Here is a 23,852-nt window from a genome sequence, read left to right on the forward strand (position 1 = left end):
CTCCATACAATTTTAGAAACCCGATGTGGACCTCAGGCCAAAAAGTTTGCCCGCCCCTGTTCTATACTCTGCAGGGATTAGGACAGAACTCAGTAGCTGAGTCCCAAGTAATGCTGGAGTTCATGCTGGAGAATAGCTTTAGATGGGAGTCGGGGGACAACTGTTTTATCAGGATGAGTGGCTGTTCACTGGGCCATCCTGATTTAGAAGAAATACAGTTAGTCAGATGCAGGAAATAGGCATATAATCCCTCACATCTACTGGATTGAAGTAAAAAAATACAAGTGTGAGAGCTCTCAGTCTCATTGGTATCCATAAGAGCCTTTGTATTTTCTTTGGATAGCTTAGATTTACCAGGTTTGCCTCAAGTTATTGATCACTCACATTGCAAATTGACCACTACATTTATTTACAACACTATACTACTGCATTAGTGCTCAGTGCACACATTTGAGACAAAGCTCTTTACCTTCACTTTTGACATTGCTAGTCTGTAAATCTGTAGGATGGCCTTGAAGCGAAAGACGAGGTTGCTGTAAGCGGCTAATCATAGGCTGGGGTGATACTCTGCTATATTCCAGGCCTCGAGCAGGTGATCGAGAACGAGGAGAATTCCTGGGAGATTGCTTTGGTGAAGGCCACGGCGAGTTGCGTGGCGATGGTGAGAACTTAACAGCTGGATGCACTGCATGATGTGTACTCTCTTCTTCATCCTCTAAACTCTGTGCATCGAGTTCCTGATCACTAAACGTACCCCGTCTTGTAGAATTGCAAGAGGAACCAGAACTACGTCGAGAAGTAGTGGCTGCGTACTCCTGCCGGAGACCTGACAACAGAAAAAACATTGTTTACAGATTATTTTAGACTAGAAATGGCTAATACTATATAGATAGTGTATACAAATACCTACCCCAAGTTCAAAGTCATATTTAGCAAATCCTAGTTCCTCTTATTTGAGGATTCCATTTCATCCCAGATCTGTACCAACAAAGTTATCTGATGGTTGGTAGCCTATGTGAAATAAGGAGCTGATGATCTCAGTCCCCTTCCTGTGACGGGTTCCTCAATCTTGTTTTTTTCCATAGTGTGGACCACATCTTATATTTTTGGTTGCTTACCTCCCCCTCAGATCTGCATCATAACACTGTGACAACTACAGCAATTACTTACCTAGAAAAATAATACGAGGAAGAATATTAAATGTCTCTCTTACTAGCAGCACCATTAAGCAACTGGAAGTAAGAAGAACTGTATGATCAGCCTGCTCTACACAGACCATCAGCAAGTGGTCCACAAGCCAGTTTGAGAACTGTTCTGGTAGATTAGTAACCATGGTAATTAGCACCTTTGGCAATCTCCACAGAAGCTAAAAACAAAATAGACAAAAGGCTGAACAAAGGCTACATCAAAACTGAGAAAGTGTGCATGGCTGCTTTTCCCATCTGTACCTGTTCTGTAGACAAATGAAAAAGTTTATTCTCCAGGCTTTGAGCACTGAGCTCACCAAAACAGATATATGCTAAAAAAATTACTTGTTCCCCGAGGAAGGGACTTAGGATAATAGGTGAGTCCAACTAGCATTTAAAAAAAAAAAAAAAATCCACTGTGGGCCATCGATTTGCCTCTCCTGTCCTCCAGTATTTCTTCTGCTCCTTACCTCTAAATCCAACTCCTTACAGCAACCTTATCCTCCTCTAACCAGAGGGCAAAAGGGTCAGTCAGTCATGTTACAGAAAGTGCCGAAGTTTGCAGAACTGCATATAACCTGTACCTATTTTCCATCCCCATCCCCTCCAACAATTTAGAGTGCAATGCCTCACCCAGCTTTTTAAGGACTTCTGCCCCAAAGTACAAGTTTGGGGGACCATTTCAAACCTGTTTTTTCCACGTAGTAGTTCATTGCTCTAACTTTACTACTAGGGCCATCTATTTGATAAGTCAGCAACTCCTGCTTGCTCCTCTACCATTTTTCCCCAGTTGCTGCATAAGAAAGTTAAAAATGTCTGCAGCTGAAGTTTAAAGGAATTATGTAATCAAAGAAGAGTTGCCTTTCCGTATGCAAAGTACTTACTTTCCTCCTGCATCCGAGCTAGAATTTGCACATCTGTGACATTAGTTAGCTTGTAATTTGATCCAAGAGAGTCTTCATCCATTTCTGAAGCACTTAATTCACTGTCTATAGAGGACTGTGGGCTTAGTGAAGGATTTCTATCTGCTGAACTCTTAAAATGACCTGTACAAGAATAAAGAAATTAAAGTAAAACCCACAAAATACACTGCACTGTATTTTAATAGCTCAGTAGCTACTAGTGTATCATAGTAGTTCAGTGGCTACTAGTGGATGAAAGGCTGGGTGTCCCACTATCTAGCAAAACAGCTATTTCACTAGACAAATTCAGACAGGGAATAAGGCTTTTAAAAACAAACAAACAAATACTGAGGGTAATTAATCATTTAAACCATTTTCAAGCATTGTGGTGGATTCTCCACAAGACTGGATGTTTTTCTAAAAGATGCCGTCTAGTTTAAACCAGAATTATTTTGGGGAAGTCCTATGGCTTGTGTTATACAGGAGAGCACACTACATTATTACAGGAATCCTTGCTGGCCTTAGAATCTATGAATTTATAAACTTCAAGACATTTTATTTTCAAGAGAAACTTCAAGAGACTTGTTGATCCATTGGATAACTGCATATACAACGTGTTAAGTTACAATCTTAAATACGTAACTGGAATTTAATACATATGTAACTTAGGTAAAAAATCTTTATACATCCAGTAACCAATACTATTTGTTTAAAGCGGTTTTATTAATCAACATTTGCAGAATTGTACAAGCTGCTAGAAAGTCTCACATTTCTGATGCCTTCCCCATTCCCCAACAGGTCTGCTGATGTCCCAGAGAAACTGAGTTCAAAAAGCCACAGATAAAGGCAAAAAACACTGCCAAAGGTTATTGTATGCGTGTCAGACTGCGAAGTTTCAAGACATACCTTTCATACACACACTCTTTTCACACCAAGTTTATATGGTTGTTAGTACCACAAGATTCTACACCACCTGCACTGATGCTGGCTATACCACTGCCTCATTGCATAAGAGAATTGTAGGCTTTGCAGCCATACTAGTGCAGATAACCATTATGAACGTATATTACAAAAAGCTGTACCAAACCATTTAATAAATGCAATATGACTCATATCCATACAAGTAAGTTACATGCATCATTTGTCCGTGTAACATTACTTGACTAGTACAGAAAAGACCCAGAGGGAAACGGCATAACTCATGCCAAAATAAGCTGGCCAAATGCTTTTCCTACAAAGTTAGTATCTTACATATAATGCAGGCTTCCTATTGAAACTCAGATTGTTAGTAGAATATCTTTTCTTATCCACATAAGCTTTAATTCCTTGCCAGTTCATCCTACAACTCAAGAGCACACCATGTTTTTAGAACAGAAACTTACCTGAGCTACCAGGAAATACGAGCTGTTTCACTAAAGGAGGTTTCACTGGTGTTGAGGAAGGCGAGTTGAAACCACTGCTGTAGGGGCTACTAGCATTTGGACTATAAGGGCTTGTGTAACTGACCGCACTGAAAGGGTTACTGTACAAACTTGGTCTCTTGAGGACTGTATGAAAAGGGGAAAAAAGCTACATTGAAGGAATTGGTGAAGATCAACATACATACAGTAGTATTTAAAGTCATTCAACATGATTGAGTTACTAGGCAATTCAAGTAAAACAATTCAGTCACCAGAAAAACATTTGTGTTTTTACATTTACAAGAAGTACCTATCTTAGGTTCCAGACACATACAATCAAAAAGTACACACAAAAAATGAGAGAACTCCACCACTAACAAGTTTTCCTCACCCAACTCAATAGGACTAAATTCACACCGCTTACCTCACCCCCCCCACCCCACCCCCGCTTCAAAAGAGTAGTAGATAAGCCTTGTAGAGTGCCCCATAGCTCAGACTGTGGGGGTGGAAAGGAAAAGCGAAACAAACTCCTCCATAAAATACCAAACTCTAGGTTTCCCCCTTTTAAAGAACAGGCTCAAGCACCTTGGCTTTTGTTAACTGCCATAGAATCAAACATAAAAGCAGTCTCTAAGGCACTCAGGAAGAAAATGTTAAGGTGAACCAACTTGAACTGCACACAAGCACAATGGAAGCCACTGCAGATATCCATACAAAGAGGGCTGCTAAGCAAGAGGCCAACTGCATTTGGTACTAGCTGAACAGGCTTCTGAAGCAACCACACACAATTTATGATGCACCTGGGAAGGAACAAAGTTATGACTGTCAAAACATGCTCCCGTTGACAAGAAGATTTTGACCTTTTTCTTTCCAAAGTACAAACAGGAAAAGTCCTCTTGGTCATTAATCTACAGCTCTACAAAAAACCAGTTGCACGTATATAATAAGACCTTCAGATGCAAAGTGAATAATAGGATACCTCAGCTGAAGGAGTCAATGGCAGCCTACGAGAATAACCTTCTATTCTCATTCTAGTGGAGCTTCATCCTGCTAACTCTTATACAAGTCCTTAGCTCGGGGTGGGCAAACTTTTTGGCCCGAGGGTCACATCTGGGTGTGGAAATTGTATGGCAAGCCATGAATGCTCACAAAATTGGGGGTTTGAGTGCAGGAGGGGATGAGGGCTCCAGCTGGGGGGGTACGGGATCTGGAGTGGCGCTGGGAATGAGGGGTTAGGGGTGCAGGAGGATACTCTGGGCTGGGACAGAGGGGTTCAAGGGCAGGAGGGGAATCAGTGCTGGGGCAGGGTGTTGGCATGCGGGAAGGGGTCAGGGGTGCAGGCTCTGGGTGGCACTTACCTCAAGCAGCTCCCAGAAGCAGCAACATGTCCCTCCTCCGGCTCCTATGCATAGGGGCAACCAGGAGGCTCTACACACTGCCCTGCCCGCAGGCGCCACCCCTGTAGCTCCCATTGGCTACGGTTCCCAGCCAATGGGAGCTGTGGGGGCGGCACTTGGGGCAGGGGCAGTGTGCAGAGTCTCCTGGCTGCCCCTAATGCATAGGAGCCAGAAGGGGGATATGTCACTGCTACCAGGAGCCGCACGGAGCAGGGCAAGCCCCTGATCCCACTTCTCCGTTGGAGCACCGGAGCAGGTCAAGCCCCACTCTCTGATCCCTGGCAGTAGCTCAAGGGCCAGGTTAAAATATCTGGAGGACTGGATGTGGCCCCCTGGGCTGTAGTTTGCCCATGCCTGCCTTAGCTAGTCACTCAGATAGTATATTAATGAACCCATCTGGGTATGATGAAAGATGTACAGTTGCAAACTATATGCACATTGAGACGACAACAGCTCTTTGTCTCCCCTAGTGATGACATATTACTTCTGAAACACAATATCATCATCATCTGATCTAAAGGAAAAATTCTTCAATCAAGTCTACTTTTGTCTAGGATTCAAAGTGACTTGACTACAATTCAACACACTTCAGAAGTGTACACAGAATATTTTAAAAAGCAGTATTTGCAAGACCCATACTACAGAATTGCCATTAAATTATCAATGAAGATCTCTTCCCTACCTGAGGCTTAAAGGATTTTTGTGTTATAGAAGAATGACAAAATAAGGCTGTGGTGACACAGGTGTCACTCAAATCTGGAGAGACCATAAAACTGCAAATAGTTTGGCTGAAAAGCAAGGTGATTCACAATTATTCAAATGAGGTCTCCAGAGTTTTGTGGCACCTTGTATATCTAAAAAACTAACATGTCGACTCCTAGATGTTTTACTGTAAAACAAACAAAAAAAACTAAATAAAACACTGTTCTTAGTATTGTTCAAGTTTATCTGAATATTTATTGATTTATTTTGCACAAAAGACAAACATTCAGATAAAGCTGAATGGTGAAGATATTCTACTATTATATTTCAGTATCAGAAACAATATAACCAGGGGTAAGAGACAGATTCTTTATGGAAATAATTGAAGTGCACTGCTACAGCAGCAAAATTTAGATTGAAACATATTGTTTAATTAGAGTGAACAGTCCTCCTTGCTGCCAGCGTTACTTCCTTTGTATGTTGGTGGAGCTTAAATATTAAGAGGAATGAGTGAAAGTTTGTAATGCTTTGGGGTGAAATGCTTCATTCAGAGAGGTCAAATGGTTGCTTACCTGTGAGCAATATAAGTTTAAATAACAAAATTGTATAAACTATTATTCTTGCTTCAGAAAGTTTCTCTGCTCATGAGGGCAAGTAAATGTTTAACATATCAAAGTTATCATACTATAGTTAGCCTACATTAGCTGCTGAACATATTATAGCTTATAGCGCTACAGCAATATTTTGGACAAGTATGATAGAATTTTTCTCCCAGTAGTCCAAGACTGTTCACTACTGTGTATTTTCTATTGTTTTTAATATTTTGTCCAGTCAATAGGGCTCCACCTCTACTGTTGCAAGGTTATTCTACAACCTAGCAGTTCTTATTAGGACATTTCTTATGTCCCTGCTTTTTAGCCTAATTTTTTCAGATTTGATCTCGAGTGGCTCCACGGTTATATTAAGTTCACAGTATACTTAACTACTTCAGAGACTAACAAATTTATTAGAGCATAAGCTTTCGTGAGCTGTAGCTCACGAAAGCTTATGCTCTAATAAATTTGTTAGTCTCTAAAGTGCCACAAGTACTCCTTTTCTTTTTGCAAATACAGACTAACACGGCTGCTACTTTGAAACTTAACTACTTCAATAGCACTACATCTCAGGTTTCAGAGTAGCAGCCGTGTTAGTCTGTATTCGCAAAAAGAAAAGGAGTACTTGTGGCACCTTAGAGACTAACAAATTTATCTGAGCATAAGCGTTCGTGAGCGACAGCTCACTTCATCGGATGTATTCAGTGGAAAAACAGGATGTAAACATCCCAGAACTATGATTACTTCAGACTGATCTATTATAACTGTTCAAGTGTGTCCACTTCAAAAGGGTAGTCTATTTGTAGTTTAATACATGCATTACACCTTGATTAGGAAATTAATCTTTAACCTAACTCATCTTACTATACCATGAATGAAAACTCTAAGGGAAAAAAAGCAAATTTGACGTCCCTTATTAAAGCTAGCTCCTTGACTACAAAATGCATCTAATTTAGAACAGCATCTGGAATTCTAAGATTATCATCTTCTGATAAGATTGGACCAGAGTTCTCTTGGTATTGAATCTACTCTGGTCCAAGTGTAAAAACTGATCTCCCTTATGTTCCAACTAAACCTTTGTTCCTCATGCCAAAAGGAATGATCCTTGATCCTCATGCACAGACCACATCACGTTTAAAAAAAAAAAGGGGTTGTCAAGGTTCCTTCCCGAATCTGAACTCTAGGGTACAGATGTGCGGACCTGCATGAAAAACCCCCTAAGCTTATTTTTACCAGCTTAGGTTAAAATTTCCCCAAGGTACAAACTATTTTACCTTTTGCCCTTGGACTTTATTACTGCCACCACCAACCGTCTAAAAAAAATATATAACAGGGAAAGAGCCCACTTAGAAGCGTCTTTCCCCCGAAAACGTCCCAAACCCTACACCCCCTTTCCTGGGGAAGGCTTGATAAAAATCCTTACCAATTTGCATCGGTGACTACAGACCCAAACCTTTGGATCTTAAGAACAATGAAAAAGCAATCAGGTTCTTAGAGGAAGAATTTTATTATTTTATTAAATTTTTATTAAAAAGTAAAAGAATCACCTTTGTAAAATCAGGATGGTAAATACCTTACAGGGTAATCAGATTCAAAACCTAGAGAATCCCTCTACGCAAAACCTTAAGTTACAAAAAGACACAAAACAAGAACATACATTCCATTCAGCACAGCTTAATTTATCAGCCATTTAAACAAACAGAATCTAACGCATATCTAGCTAGATTACTTACTAAGTTCTAAGACTCCATTCCTGTTCTGTTCCAGCAAAAGCATCACACAGACAGAGAGAACCTTTGTTTCTCCCCCCCTCCAGCTTTGAAAGTATCTTGTCTCCTCATTGGTCATTTTGGTCAGGTGCCAGCGAGGTTATCCTACTTCTTAACCCTTTACAGGAGAAAGGGTTTTTCCTCTGGCCAGGAGGGATTTTAAAGGTGTTTATCCTTCCCTTTATATTTATGACAAAGGTGAACCCAATCCCCCTGTGCATCTGTAAAAGGCCAAAATGGTAAATACAGGTGTGCTCTGTAGTATAACATATATATACACTGTATACACATAAAGATTAAAAGAATGTTAAGATTGCAAAATCAAGAGCTCAAAACTTAGGAAATGTCAAAATTAAGGGTGTCTATGCAATCTTAATTCGGCCTTCCTGCACATATGCATTACGATACAGTATTTAATTACACAGTCACATACTATTCTTTCCACAGGATCTCTCATTCTGTATACAGCAGTGGCCATCAAACTTTTCAGGGTCGTGCCCCCGCTTATATCGGTCTGCACTCCCCCCTACCCCCAGGTCATGGCTGGGAGCGGGACCGCAGCTCGGGGGGCGGGGGGAAGAAAGGGGAGGGTCGTGGACAGAGGTAAGGGGGCCCTGGGTGAAGGACCGTCAGCTGGGGCCAGCGGCTGGGGCCAGGGCCAGGAGTGGAGTTGCGTGGTGGACCCCCACAACCCCTGTGGGGGTTGGACAGGGCACCAGCTGTGCCTCCCCCCACCTGAATGGTCCTCCATGCCCCCTTAGGGAGAGCATGCCCCACCCTTTGAGGAACTCTGGTGTACAGGCTGACCTACTCTGGAGATGTCAGGATTGGATAGTGAAGGAAACCTGTCTATAAGGCCCCTGCTTCATTGGTTGTAGAAGCTGAAAGGTATCAGTGAATAAAACAGGGAACTGCACGAGGATAAAGGTTGATCTCATGGTTGAAGTAGCTGAATGCCACCATGGGAATCTGGATTCTATTGTTACCTCTGCCAGAGTTCTAGGCAATACTGAGTAAGTCACTTAAAACTTTTCACAGTGCGTTCCTCAATATTCTGGTGCGTGACTTGAAGACCTGAGGTCTCATATACAGAAGTGCTGAGCACTCAAAGCTGCAACTGACTTGAAGCCTTGGGAACTGTGGTTTGAACATAAAAAGTGCTGTATAATGCTAAATATTCTGGTTACAATGAAAAAAAATTTTTTATAATGGGAAGTGTCTGGTCACCTTAATAAGCAGTGCTACCAGACCCACCTATAATTCCTTTTTAATACATGTCATAATTTATCCAGGATGAATGATACTGCTCCACGTGAACTTTCAGAATATTCCAGAGAACAATCTATAGTCTTTCCCCATCCTTGTCTCCCCAAGGAAAAGAAAAGTCTGCAATTGGAAACATTCATAATCTAATGTACAGTAACTATTTTTGACAGGTAACACTAACAAATTGATCTACTCCCTTCTTCTGGCAAAAATCATGAGGTTCTCAACAGGACTTTTTCAAGCACGTTAGCACTTCATGCCTAAGCTAATTTTTTTTAATGGATCAGTTTTCAGAATCATGACCAACCTTTCTGAAATCCAGAACTCTTTAATTTAATGAAAATCACAGATGGCAAACTTATTCTGGCAGCCTCAGTAGTAATCCAAACTGACCAGAAATAAAATCTGTCATTAAGTATAAAGCTGGCCCCAAACAAGGTCACTGCTTTACTCAAAAATGGATTTTCCATTCCATGAGTGACATGGTAATAGTTCTTGTTATGCATATATCCAGAGTGATTTGTGCGCTATAAGAAACTATATACTAGTCATGCTTTTTATGCCAAATACTTAAGCACTGACAATATACCCAGCATTGTACAAAGCTGACAGACTGCCCCTAAGATTTCACAATGAAAGCACAATTTAAGTTGCATCCTTTGTCACCAAACTGCCATATCACCTCTCTTCCCTGCCCCTTTTTGTTTTGGGACATTTTTTTCAAACAAACAAAGAAAAAAAAAAGGCAAAAGCGACAGGTTTTTATAAATGCAAATAGATGCCAACATTCTATTATCAGGCAATGACTCAAGTTTTTTTTAAAAATAGAATCAGTTTCACTTCCTGGTTTTAGAGGCTCAGGAAATCACTTAGTAGTCTTAAATTAATCCCACCAGGACTGTTTTGGATTACATGAACATGATGCAAGGACACCTGGATAGCTTTTCCACTCTAGCCGCATGACCCGTTTTTATGAGCAAAAAGTAATGATAGAATACATTAAACAGAACCCTGTTTCAAGAGAAAAGGAGGACTTGTGGCACCTTAGAGACTAACAAATTTATTTGAGCATAACCTTTTGTGAGCTACAGCTCATGAAAGCTTATGCTTAAATAAATTTGTTAGTCTCTAAGGTGCCACAAGTCCTCCTTTTCTTTTTGCGGATACAGACTAACACGGCTGCTACTCTGAAACCTGTTTCAAGAGAAGACCAAGCAGGTGACACTCATGCACTGCAGTCATGTAGAAACCCAACAGTGAAACACCCTTGAAACATACACCACTAAAGACTCCCCAGCCATTTTTTAATTTAAAAAAAATCACAATATGTTTAATACGCAATGTAGGGATAGATGATTTCACATTATAGAGTATAGGTGAGGCTAGTAGCACTGCCTACTAAGGTTGCTTAACACTTTCCATTATAAAACCATTATACTTATCACTTTATCAAATAAACTGTTGGGGCAGAAGTTGTCCATGCCAGGTACATGTAATCATGTATTATGATAGTCTTTAATTACATGTGCCCAAGGGGGTTGCATTAAAGTTCCACAAGCAACCTTAATTCTAGCATTTCCTAACTTTTGAGTTCTTTATTTTGAAACTCTATTATAATGTTCTTTAAACATACTGTGTGTGCAATTTCCTAGGCTTTTTAAGAAGCAAATGGAATTTTTAATAAGTCCATCTTGTGGCACCATATTGACCCCTACCTGGATCATCAGCAGGATTAGAACCCTTAGGTCCACCACATATAACATTGCTACTAGACTAGAAGGAGATGAGACACACTGTGCCTGAGAGTTTCACAGATATTTGCTGACAGCAGAGGCATGGTGAGATTCAGCAACCTTGGGTTCCATTCCAGGGTCTGGAGGGGGGAGTGCTCTACTGAACACAGACTCTTCTCCCCCGTTACCTGCAACCAGTCCAGTCTCTTCCTCACAACGAGCTCATTGACATAATCCCCTGCCCAGTCACCAACTCCACTCCTCCAGATGTCTCATCCCAGTCTCCCTACTCAGTCAAGCCAGATCTCCCACTCTGGGCTTTGAGTCCCAAGCTTCCCTTTCTGTCCCAATGCTGTGTCCCCAGTCCTTGCTCAGCCAATCCCAGTTCCCGCTCCTGGCTTCTTGTCCAATCTTATCTCCCCTCTCCTCTGATTCTCAGTCCTAGTCTCCTTCCCCAAGCCACTGATCCAATCTCTGCCTCTCCAGTCCCTAGCTCCTTGTCCTAATCATTTTGCCCAGCCAATTCTAGTTCCCCCACCGCACCTCAGTTCCTTGTCAGATCAGTCTTCCCTCTCCCCCCACTGGTTCCTAATCCCAGCTCCTTATAAAACCTGTCTCTCTTCCCTTCCACTGGCTCCCGAACCCAGTCCCATTTCCAATGAGTCCTAGTCACCATTCCCTCCCACACCAGTTCCCAGAATTCCTCTCCCCAGCCTCCTCTTCCAGTTTTTTTGTCCTGTCAATGTCAGTTTTTCTCCCCATCTATTCCTTTCTGTCTAACCTAGTTCCCCTCTGCATTCAATCCAACTTCTTCCTTCATGCTGCCAAGGTGCCAGCAAGGGGAGTGGTGTGGGGGGAAGAGAAGAAGGTCACTGCGCACATAGGAGATACAGGCTTCCTGCTCTCAGTACCAGTACCAGGCCCTACCCCAGCCCAGAATTGCTGTGAACAGGCACCACAGGAGAAGTCCAGCTGTGCCACTATAGCCCTGCACTGGAGGAAGCATGCTCAGTTACTCTGTGGGGATGCAATATGCACAGTGCAGTAAGCACTAGGAGCTGAGAGAGGCTCAAGTATGCTCAGTGAGGATAGAATCTGCCGAGATTGTAGTTGATAAAATCGGAAAAGTCTCTGTTTAACAAATGTGAACTGACATTTGTCAAAGGTGTGTAACTTGAACAAATATACTCAGATTTTCATGGGGATGACAAAAAGCACATCCCTGATACAAAGGCCACCACCACACCAATTTCAAAATTTTAGCTAGAGGCAGACACCCAGAATGGAAAATTTAAGATCAAATTGTTAAAGTGGGGCAAAGTTAAGGTTTTGGGAATTGTTGGGCAATATTAGTAATAGATGATACTAACTGCCCTGCCTATAATTTCACATACATATGAAATGAGAGTGCAATCAGGAAGATTAATTACTACTATTACATCCCTCTTTTGGGGAGGTTTACATTCTTTTTCCTTCCTGATTTTATTCACTTTTCTTATAAGTATCTCCTATAGGGTCCTCAGCGTTTCTTCCTTCTCTCCTTCCATCTCTCTCTCTCTCTCTCTCTTAAAATACATATACAAAATTTCCCCCACACATTTCCTACATTTCCTGTTTTTCATTTCCTATCCCCTCAAATTTACCACACTTTTCTAAATTACATTAATCTTTCTTCTGTCTATCCCAACAAGTTGACATCTAAACAGAAGACCTGAACATACCAATAGCCAAAGACATAAGAAGAACACCCCAAGGCTAGGACAACACCAATAATGGTCCAGTGGTTAAGATGCTAACCTGGGACCTGGGAGATCCAGGATCCAACCCCAGCACTGCAACAGACTTCCTGTGTGACCACTGGCAAGTCACTTAGTCTGTGCTTCAGTTCCCTTTGTAGAATTAGAACAACAGTAATTACCTACCTCACAGGGATGTTTGAGGATAAATACATTCAAGACAGTAAGGCATTTAGAGGCTGTGTAATTAGTCATACAGATGCCTAGAATAGGGAAGCCCACCCTAGCTATTAAGAAAAGAGCAGGTACTGGGATTCCTTGAATCCTACTTCAGGGGGGTCTCCATCTTTTATAGCCTTTTGACCTAGGAGTTGCCTGAAATTTTATGACCCCTATTCTCCCCCAAAACACCTTTGACTGCTGGAGGGAGAAACATTGTGTGTTCCCCATCCACTCAAGAACCTCCAAGTGGGCTGGGAGGAGAGGCCATACTACTTTTCTCCCAGATTCCTGCACATTGTGATGGAGTTTTCTGCTATCCTACTGCTCAGTCACTTTCTGGCTTAACTGAAGGGTAAGTGTCTTCATTACTCCAGTTTCCATTTTTAAGCAATGCTCTTCAGTAAATAGCTCTAGTGCAGTGGTTTTCAACCCAAGGGTCCGCGGACTATGTCTAAAATTTCCAAAGGGGTCTGCAAAAGGAAATTTCTTAGGGATCCACAAATGAAAAAAGGTTGAAAACCACTGCTCTAGTGCAAGTCCCTGCTGCTGCTCATGGTTCCCCCGAACAGCAAAGTGAAACTGACATGATTCTTTTGAATTTCACTGCTACCCACAGGGTTCTGATTAGTTTTCACTCTCGTAAACTTAGCAAGACTTGAACAGCAGAACTGCCTGGCTGTGTCCTTAGCAAGACAACTCTTCTAGGTTTAATGCTTGTTTCATATTGGGAAGGTTCATGCACACAAGCAGGGCTAGAATTTTATTTATTTTAATGAAAGCTTAAATTCTGTAGTAGTTGATGGTGCTTTCACAGGAAAACTGCTTATCACTGGCAAGGGGGATTTTCAAGGCCTGGACAATGGAATTGTGATTGCTTATTCCAGGGCTGAATTTAGCTCCCTACATTCAGCTTAACCAAAATATGTAGTTTCCTGAAAACTTCTTCAATTTGGATCCACGATACACAACAACACAAGTTCAGAGATCCCAGTGATATCTGGGCACAATTCAGTGTTCAGAATTTCAGTCTAACCTTTTTATTTCAGTGTAGTAGGCCTTCCACAAGTTATGCACTAAATTAACAAAAGAAATAGCCTTCCTAAATTGATAAGATGAATATTTAGCTAAAAAGCAAGATAGCATCTGTGAAGGGCAGGAAAGAGGGAGCGGTGAAACACGACTTTCATGTTAAAGACAGTAATGGGGATAATGGTAGTATAGTCAAAAGTGACAGAATGCGGAGAACTGAGGAAAGTTATATTGGGTCACAAAGTTTAACAGCAACACCTTCAGAAGGAGATCTGAGAGAGAGAGACAAATGTGGGATGTAGTGGGAGAAGACTGTCCAGAACGGAAAGGCAGATTTGTGAGTTAGTGTTAAGACGGTAGCTGAAAAACAGACAGATCAGACTGCCCCAGATAAAGCGTATAAAAGGATAACGGACAGTAGCTGAGGAAAAAGCTCTGTAGGTATCAAAGTAGGAGAGACAAGGGCAATGGCCCACCAAGAGACATCAGAACTATCAAAGGTAGGAAGCAAACAAGGAGTCATAAAAGCCCAGAGAGGACTTGATATCAGGAAGGAGGGTGTGCCTGATTGTAAAATGCAGCAGAGAGGACAAAATGAAATCTAGGCCCCTGAGATTTTAGCCAGAAAGTCAAAATGAAATCAGGAGAGCAGAAATCAGGTTAGAAGAGATCCAGGGTGGAGTTCAAAAAGAGGAACATGGCAACACTAGGGAATGGCACATTCAGTGTGCTTGGAGATGTAGAGGCAAAAGGAGATGAGCTGCTAATTGGAGAGGCAGGCACGATAAAGGATGAGGATTTTTTGAGGCTGGTAGAGACAAGAACTTTAATTTGAAGAAGCCAGTGGAAAAAAAGGTTAAGGGTGGGGGGGAGGAGAGTGAGTTTAAACTTTGTAAGTGGGAGGGGGATAAGGTTGAGGGGGCAGGAGGAAAGGTTGTTTTGACCTACCTTTCTTTCTAACAATAGTTCTTGTTGATATTTTATTTAAAATCAGCAAAATCCCACATGGAGATAGAAGAGAAAGGAGGAGTTTAGGGAGAGAGTTAAAGGTTGCAAATAAGTGCCAAGGGTTATGGGATTCTAATGGAAAAGTAGTGCTATTTGGCAAAGAAGAGAAAACTAAAAAGACAGAATCAGGCAGCTGAGTACCTCCCTCTAGGTACATCAACAGGAGTCATGAGGGGGGACCCCCATCAGCATTTCACAGGACCAGGCACTCAGACATTAGCCACAGTTTTGAGTGTTAAGTGGCTCCTTTATCTCGGGGCCAATTATATCATTTAAGACATTAGTCTCTATCATCTTGGAAAGGAATAACCAAGATCTCAAATCCACTGAAAAATCCATTTAGTGTCCCAAAACTATTAACTAACTTCAGTCTCCATTTCTTTAGCCAAGAACAACCAACAACCAAACAAAAAAAATTCCCAGCTGATTTAGTACAGTCAAACTACATAGCTAAATGTATTAAGGGTAAATGCACAGAATTTATCAGCCTGATAAGTTTGTTCTCCCCTCAAGAGTTTAAACGTCTAAGGCAGCAGACAAATTTCAGATTAAGCAGCTGGACTTTTTAAAAAAGTTTTATGGCTTGAGGGGAAGCAGAAACTGGTCAAAATATCACTAATCAGGAGGCATAATCCTGATTCTTATGGTCTATTGCTTTCTCCTTTCTTCTATTTACCTGGCCCAAACAATAAGTAGAGAATGAATTGCCATCTGAGAAACATCACAAAATCTTAAGACTGAAGAAACTCCTCCAACCCTGAAATCACTAGCAGAATAGAGATATTGCATTATTTATTCTAAAACAAGGTTTTATGTTAAAACGTAAAACACAATGTCAACACGTGCTAATACATGAACTCACCTGACATTATCTGTTCAAGCCTGTGGATCAGTGATTTTTTAGCACATTCAATATCAGGACTTGGATAATCAAGTACCTGCCTGCACCAAACTAATGGACTAACAGATTTCTGCACTGGAGTCAGTTTCTTCTTTGGTGATGTATATAACCTAAGAGAGGAAAAATTATATGTTGTTAGTAAGTGGACAGATGATTGGGCATTTTAAGAAAATACTAGGTACTATGCAATTTTTGTTCTCAGCTACCAAAAGGGGAGCACAAGTCAATATTGGTAGACAAACTGCACATTTACTTTGGTCATTTGTAAAGCCAATGTGGTGGTCTTTTCATCAGCCCTCTTCCAAATACTCTAAAGAAAGAGAATCATCCAATACTCAAGAGCACAGTCACTACAATCACAACCAACATACAAATAAATCTGAGGAAAGTTTACATAAGCAGGAAGAATTTTTAAGAAGTATGGCAAGTACTTACTGTACTCCTTAAAGTGGTGTAAAAGGGGTATCTGACAAACCTTGGCCAGGTCTACAGTAGGAGTGCTTTGCTAACTACATCATCAAAGTGCTCCTGGTATAGACATGGCTTATACCAGCAAAACTGTACTTCTATTGCTTTTTTCCAACCCCAACACCATTCCCGCCCTCCAAGGAAGATGAGCTATACTGACAAAAGTGCAGTTTGCCCAGTATAGCTGCGTCTACTCTAGGGGCATTCGACTAACACAGCTGTGCTGGCAAAGATCACACCTCTTCACACCCATGATCAACAAAGCAATGCCAGAAAAAGTTGGTAGTATAGAAAGTGAAATTCATATTACATAATAGCTCAGTTGGTAATATACAGATATACTAGATTTGATTTTCAGATATGCTAAGCACCTGTAGCTCCCACCAATTTCTACCGTTATCTGAAAATCAGAGGCATTGTTACTTTTTATACCAACTTAGTGTACAATAAATTGCATACAAATTATGCCATTTTATAACTAGGCCAAATTTCCAAATCTTTTAAAAACCAAACACACATTTTCCAGTTATTTTAAAGAAAAAAAAAATCTATCTTCATACCAAGTTTAGTAATGTGGGCATATTAACTGTGATATGGAAATCCTCATTTATGCATTTATGGTTTTGGCCTTAAAGTGGCATTAACTTTAAGAGAAAGGAAAGAAAGCATCAAGGAGTTGTGGAGCTGCTTTTATACATCTCCATACATTAAGCCGCAGTAACTGGTAACCAAAGGAATAACCAAATAGTGAGGCTATAAAGTTGGGCACCATGGTACCAAAAGTAAATAGCTAAAGTATAAACTATTGTAGTGCCCTTGTACGCAAAACAATGTTCAGTTATGTTTTCATATAAACAAACCTTAACATTCTCTCTTTGAATTGAAGCTACAACTATTCTTCACTGAGGACTAAGCACAAGTTTGAATTTTTTAAGTTCAGCCATCTGAGCATTTTCCCCCCCAAAAAAATTCCTAAGGGAAAATGGTATTTCCCAGACACGTACCCCAAATAGTGAAGATTTAAATCAAACATCTCATCTCATCTTTAGGTTAAAACCAAAGTTTGAAAGTTTTAGCCCTAAAGAAGAGAGAAAGTTATAAAGTACAGGATATCCATAGAAGCCAACTTGCAACCTTAACTCTAGCTTTTGCTGCTGCAAGAGCTCTAAATTCATGCACAAAAATAAATAATGGAATAAGGGCTTGTATTACCATTAACTATTCATCTAATGATAGCCTTTAAATTCCAACTAAACAGGATTCCAACTTAAGTATTGTAGTTTAGGAACATATGACAGCTAAGTTAACCACTCCTCTATACAAAACAGATGGTCAAAAGTTCCCATTTCCTTTGTGCCAAATACATCAGCAACACAGTAATTACTTTCCATAGCTCTAGCAGAAGAGTGAAATTAACTGATTTTTCCTCAGCCAAGGTTTCAAAACTTGGTTGAATAGAGCTGATGAACTTTACAAAGGTTTACTATCCTGAAATTGACAATCCCTATATGGACCTTCTGAAGGGACTTGATTTGTGGGAGGAAGAGAAAGGTACAAAAGACCCTCACTAATGAATGAGCAGACCAATTTTTTTTAAAGCATGCTTTAAGCCACTTCTCCCCCAGAGATGTTTTAATTGTTTTTTCATATACAATAGGGTAAACATCAGTTTATCCACCAGTTTTTCATAAATGGGGGGGAAAAGGAGTACTAGGTCCCTTTCCTATGAAGTGATGTTATTTACCACATTTATATAAAACAGGTATACTGCAAAATAGAGAGAATACAAAAACTGATTTGACTGTTCTGCTAGTTTCCAAGATTCTAAATGCTCAGTTGGCACTACAAAAAGAGGGTTCTTTTTGTAGCTATGTACTACTTGGGCCATTTTATATTCTATTTTAGAAGCTCTTTTGGTCTCCTGAATGATTTTGTTCATGATTATAGTCAGTGTTCAATTTCATTAATACCCTGAAAACTGGAAATCAAAACTTACATGTCATTTACTAAAAGTTCTGCGTCCTGGTGGACTGGTTTAAACTTGCAGATGAAGGAACTCAGAGACATTATATTTCTCTACCAGATGAAAGATCAAAAAGGAATGTCTCTCACATGGCCATGAACGTGTACCACCATTCAATTTAATATCTGATACATGCCTTCTCTGGGCATAATCACTGTCAGTAGATTAATCCTATAATTACAAAAGGGAAAGACCGATGAGATCAAAATTGCTCTCCACCTAATATCAATCTTGTGACATCACAACTTGATGCTGTGAACACTGACAATTCAGGCAATAGTGACAAGCTATTACATAAACATTAATGTAAGTCTCAAATTAATTCCTAAGCAAGGATTCTATGTTTAGAGAGACAACATTTGAGACTTGAAAGCCCTGCCGATATGGGCTGAGAAAATAAGGACTTAAAAAAAAAAGGCTAAACTCTTTTCCTTGTGAAAGAAAGAAATGAGAGTTAAAATATGCATTTCTAAACTCTAGCTGGGGTTAAGAGTTTATCACTGATTCTTCCTAAAGGTGACAGGTGATTAAGGTTAAGATTTTGTCATGGTTATCTTTAGAAAGTGTCACAAACTGGTCGTGGGCATTAAACAAAACTTCATGGAAGCCTGCAACCTGTCCTTAACTTTAATTAAAAATAACAGGGCGCGGGTGGGTTTGAGGGGGCTGACCACCGCAAGGGCTGACAGCCCCAGCTGCAGGAGCTGAAGCTGAAGAAGTCACAGAGCTTGGTTAAAGTCACAGAATCCATCACTTCCATGACTATATGATATCCCTACAGAGGATTCATACTACCCACTAGAGCGGTCTTCTGGTTCTGTAAAGGCATTGCCAAAAGGTTTTTTTGAGCCGAGGTCCTCAGATCAGTGATCATTAGAGGTGCAGGAACCACTGGCAGCACTACAGCTGCTATAATTCTCTGCTAGACAGCTGACTGGCTTGCACGCACTCTGCCCATAAGGGCAGCTCAACATCATCTGAAGCAGCACAGCATAGGACAGAGAACAAAGGACTCTTGTGCTCTAATTACAGTTCTGATTGCCATGAACTGTGTACTACCACCATTCAGTTTAATATCTGATATATCCCTTCCCTGGGCATAATCACTGTAAATGTAAAGACGTTGTGGCCTTAATTAATATCAGAAGCTTTTTGCCACTTTGTCAACATGCTTCAGCCAGTTTCCATAAATTCCAAGGACAGAAGGGACCATTGTGATCATCTAGTCTGACCTTCTGTATAACACAGGTCATAGCACTTCCCCAAAATAATTCCTAGTGCATAGCTTTCAGAAAACCATCCAATCCTGATTTAAAAATGGTCAGTGATGGAGAATCCACCATGACTCTTAGTAAATTATTCAATGGTTAATTACACGCACTGTTAAACATTTATGCCTGACTTCAAATCTGAATTTGTCTAGCTACAACTTCCAGCCATCGGATTGTGTTACACCTTTCTCTGCTAGATTGAAAAGTCCATTATTAAATACATGTTCCGCTTGCAGGTACTTATAGACTATAATCAAGTCTCCCCTTAACCATCTCTTAAATAAATAAATAAATAAATAAATAAATAGAGCTCCTTAAGTCTATCACTATAAAGCATGTTTTCTAAATACTTAATCATTCTCATGGCCCTTCTCTGAACCCTCTCCAAATTATCAACATCCTTCTTGAATTGTAGACACCAAACTGGACATAATATTCCAGCAACAGTTGCATCAGTCCCAAAAAGAGAGGTAATACAACCTTTACTCCTATTCAAGATTCCCCTGCTTATACATTCTGTGACAAAGCTCTGTCCTTGTCTCAGTGGGTCCCGTGCTTCTTGGAGGATTTTGCTAGCCTCAGAGGCTCACTGTGACCCTCCACATAGCCCTTCTCTCTCTAGAGGCAAGGGTCACAGCCTACTAAGCCATTTTCATCATAAGCCAGCAAGGGAGATGAGGAGAAGCCATCCTCCCTCACAGTGTCTCTGTTGTCTCCCAGTCTCAGCGATTAATCAGGGAGGGGGGAGCCCTGCTCTGCCCTCTACTCTGGGCTCCAGCCCAGGGACCCTAATAGTAGCAGCTATGGTAGCTGACTTTTTGGAAATAGGACGTATACAATTCCCTGAGCCACTTCCCCACAGCAGCTCCCACTCAATATCTCCTTCACCATTACTTCAGGGCCTCCTTCCTTGTGCCTGATATGGTTTGAACTGCTTAGTTCCTCCAACAGCACGGCTTCCTCCTACAGCTCCAGACATGCACACCCAGCTGATTAACTGGGAGGCTTTTAACTAGTTTCAGCCAGCCTCTAATTGGCTTCAGGTGTCCCAATCAACCTAGCTATCTTCCCTGCCTTCTGGAAAGATCTTAATTGGCCCCAGGTGTCTTAATTGACCTGGAGAAGCTGCCATTTACTTATCCTGGTAACGGAGCCCTCTCAGCCTGGGGCTAATATATCTGTCTCCCACTACTTTTCTATAGCCCGGATCCCAATAAGACTACTTTTCTATAGCCATCTGGCCTTGCCCTATCACAATCCATACACCTAAGAATTGCATTAGCCCTTTTGGACACAGTGTCACACTGGAAGCACATATTCAGCTGATAGCTACCATGATCCCCAATTTTTTTTTTTAAAAGTATCACTGATTCCCAGGATAGAATCCCCCACATCCTGTAAGTCTGATCTACATGCTTTGTTTCTAGATGTATACATTTAATCATATTAAAACGTATACAGTTTGCATGCGTCCAGCTTACCAAGCAATCCAGATCGCTCTGTATCAGTGACTTATCCTTTTCATTATTTACCACTCCTCCAATTGTCATCTGCAAACTACCAGTGATGATTTTGTGTTTTCTTCCAGGTCATTAACAAAAATGATAAACAGCATAAGGCCAAGAATGGATTCCTGTTGGACCCCTCTAGAAACACACCTTTTCAATGAGGATTCCCCATTTACAATTACATTTTGAGAACTATCAGTTGGCTAGCTTTTAATCCATTTAATATCTTTCAGATTTTTTATTCAAAATGTCAGGCAGTACCAAATCAAATGCCCTACAGAAGTCCAAGTATATTACCTTTATCAACCAAACTTGTAAACTCATCAAAACATATCAAGTTAATTTGACAAGATCTATTTTCCAGAAATCCATGTTGATTGGCATTAATCATATTACCTTCCTCTCATTCTTCATTAATCAAGTCCTTTATCAGTTGCTCCTCCATTATCTTGCTCAGGATCAACGTCAGACTGACAGGCCTATAACTACCTAGGTCATCACGTTTACCTTTTTTAAATATTGGCACAACATTAGCTTTCTTCCAGTTATCTGGAACTTCCCTGGTGTTCTAAGACTTACTGAAAAATCAACATTAACAGTCCAGCAAGCTGCTTACCCACATATTTTACAACTCCTGGACGCTAGTTATCTGAACCTGCTGATTTAAAAATGTCTAACTTCAGTAGCTGCTGTTTAACATTCTCCTGAAGTATCATTGGAATGGAAAGAGTATTATCATGTGATATAACTATATGATCTGTTTTTTCCCCCCCAAATACTTCTGAAGAAGCTATTTCTAGGAATAGATGTGGCATTATCAAACAAGAAAAATACGGCAAGTGCAAAAGTTCATGTTGTACAACCTACTGTAGATCAAACTCAATAAAGTTTACAATGAAAGACTCCATAATCGCATGTTTAAGTGCATGCACAAACACCTCAGCACTATGCCTGAAGACCCGTCAAATACCTACAGTGACGGAAAAACCCCTTCTGTTACATTAGAAAGCATCTACACTATGCATTGCAGAGGACAGCTGTAGCTGTGCCACTGCAGCACTTGTAGTGTAGACATGGCCTAAATAAAAAAATAAAAGCTGGAATTAACATCTTATGGAAGCAAGCAGCATCAAAATTTCTACTACTTGCCTGATGTCATCTCTCCCTAGCCTCATATCAGGTTGAAACTAGCATGGACTTTTGCAGGACAGGGAGCAGGTGTGAGAGACTGTGGTTCAGGACCTCAAAGTGGGTAGCCACCCCATTTTAATGGGGTTGCCAGGGCTGGTGTTAGAGTTACTGTGGCCCGGAGCCAAAGCCTGAGCTCTACCTCCCAAGGTCAAAGCCTAAGCCTGAGGGCTTCAGCCCTGGGCAGCGGGCCTCAGGCTTCAATTCAGCAGTGGGTGGCAGGGCTCAGGTTACAGGCCCCCTTCTTGGAGCTGAAGCCTTTGGGCTTGGGCCCCCCGGCCCAGGGTGGTGGAGCTCGAGCTTTTCCTCTTCCCCTCGCCTGGAGTGGCAGGGCTTGGGCAGGTTCAGGCTTTGGTTACAGTGACCAGGTGTCTGGTTTTCGACTGGAACACCTGGTCGAAAAGGGGCCCTGGAAGCTCTGGTCAGCACTGCCGACCAGACCGTTCTAGGTCAGGTTGGTGGTGCTGCAGTGTTAAGGCAGGCTAGTCCCTACCTGTCCTGGGGCACAGCGCTGCGCCCCAGAAGTGGCCAGCAGGTCTGGCTCTTAGGCAGGGGGGAGGCCACAGATCTCTGAGTGCTGCCCTCACCCCGAGCACAGGCTCCGCACTCCCATCAGCCAGTTCCTGGCCAATGGGAGCTGGGGGGTGCTGCCTGCGGATGAGAGCAGCGTGCACCAAGCCTCCTGTCCCCTCCTGCCTACTAGCACCGGACCTGGTAGTCGCTTCCAGTGCACGCACAACATGGTGTCAGGACAGGCAGGGAGCCTGCCTTAGCCCTGCTGCGCTGCTGACCGGAAGCGGTGTGAAGTAAGCCTGTGTCCCAGCCCTCAGCCCCCCACAAACTTAGAGCCCTGTCCTGCACCCTAACCCATCTCCAGCCCCACCCCAGAGCCAGCACCCCCAGCCGGAGCCCTCACTCCCTCCCACACCCCAAGCTCCTGCCCGAGCCCAGTGAAAGTGAATGAGGGTTGGGGAGAGTGAGCCATCGAGGGAGGGGGAATGTAGTGGACAGGGCCTCAGGGAAAGGGCGGGGGTGAGGCCTTGGGGAAGGGGTGGGGCTAGGGTGTTCAGTTTTGTGCGATTAGAAAGTTGGCAACCCTAGCTTTGGTCCCCCCTCCTCGGGTCATGTAGTAATTTTTCTTGTCAGAAGAGTGTCATGGTGCAATGAAGTTTGAGAATCACTGCCCTATGCCATACTTGCATATTGTGACATATAGCAGTGTTTGTCATAACTGTATTTCTCTCCTACGTGGTGCTATCAGGTACAGAATATCTCAGCTTTTCACACTCATGCCATTTTGGTTACCCTGCCTAAGCATTACAGCTTTAGGATTAAGACCTTAAAATGTTCAACTATCTATTTCTCTCAAAATTTGCCAAAGGCACTTAAACTACAATAGAATAATCACTTGCCATGATTGATTTTAAAATGAAACCTTTTTTGGGTCTTTATTTCTCCCCAAAAATTGGCAGGGGCATAGGACAAAAAGGAGACTAAGGAGTGAGCTTCATGGAGCATTTTTGCATTAGCATATCAAGAGTTCTGAATT

General features: G+C 41.6%; 1 protein-coding gene across 5 annotated transcripts in view; it reads right to left on the bottom strand.

Annotated features, from left to right (window-relative positions):
• The window catches only part of SLAIN2 (SLAIN motif family member 2), a 65,054-nt gene that overhangs the window by 28,478 nt on the left and 12,724 nt on the right, over positions 1-23,852 (bottom strand). For 4 of the 5 annotated variants that reach the window (XM_043513890.1, XM_038398216.2, XM_038398217.2 and 1 more), the window contains exons 2-5: positions 15,807-15,955; positions 3,472-3,636; positions 2,072-2,233; positions 470-826 (exon numbers count right to left, since the gene is read on the bottom strand). In XM_043513890.1, the coding sequence (XP_043369825.1) occupies positions 470-826; positions 2,072-2,233; positions 3,472-3,636; positions 15,807-15,955 (833 nt within the window). The remainder of the gene's footprint in view (positions 1-469; positions 827-2,071; positions 2,234-3,471; positions 3,637-15,806; positions 15,956-23,852) is intronic. The other variant, XM_038398218.2, reaches the window with a different exon arrangement.

This window comes from Dermochelys coriacea, chromosome 4 (assembly GCF_009764565.3).
Source record: "Dermochelys coriacea isolate rDerCor1 chromosome 4, rDerCor1.pri.v4, whole genome shotgun sequence".
Taxonomy (NCBI): domain Eukaryota; kingdom Metazoa; phylum Chordata; order Testudines; family Dermochelyidae; genus Dermochelys; species Dermochelys coriacea.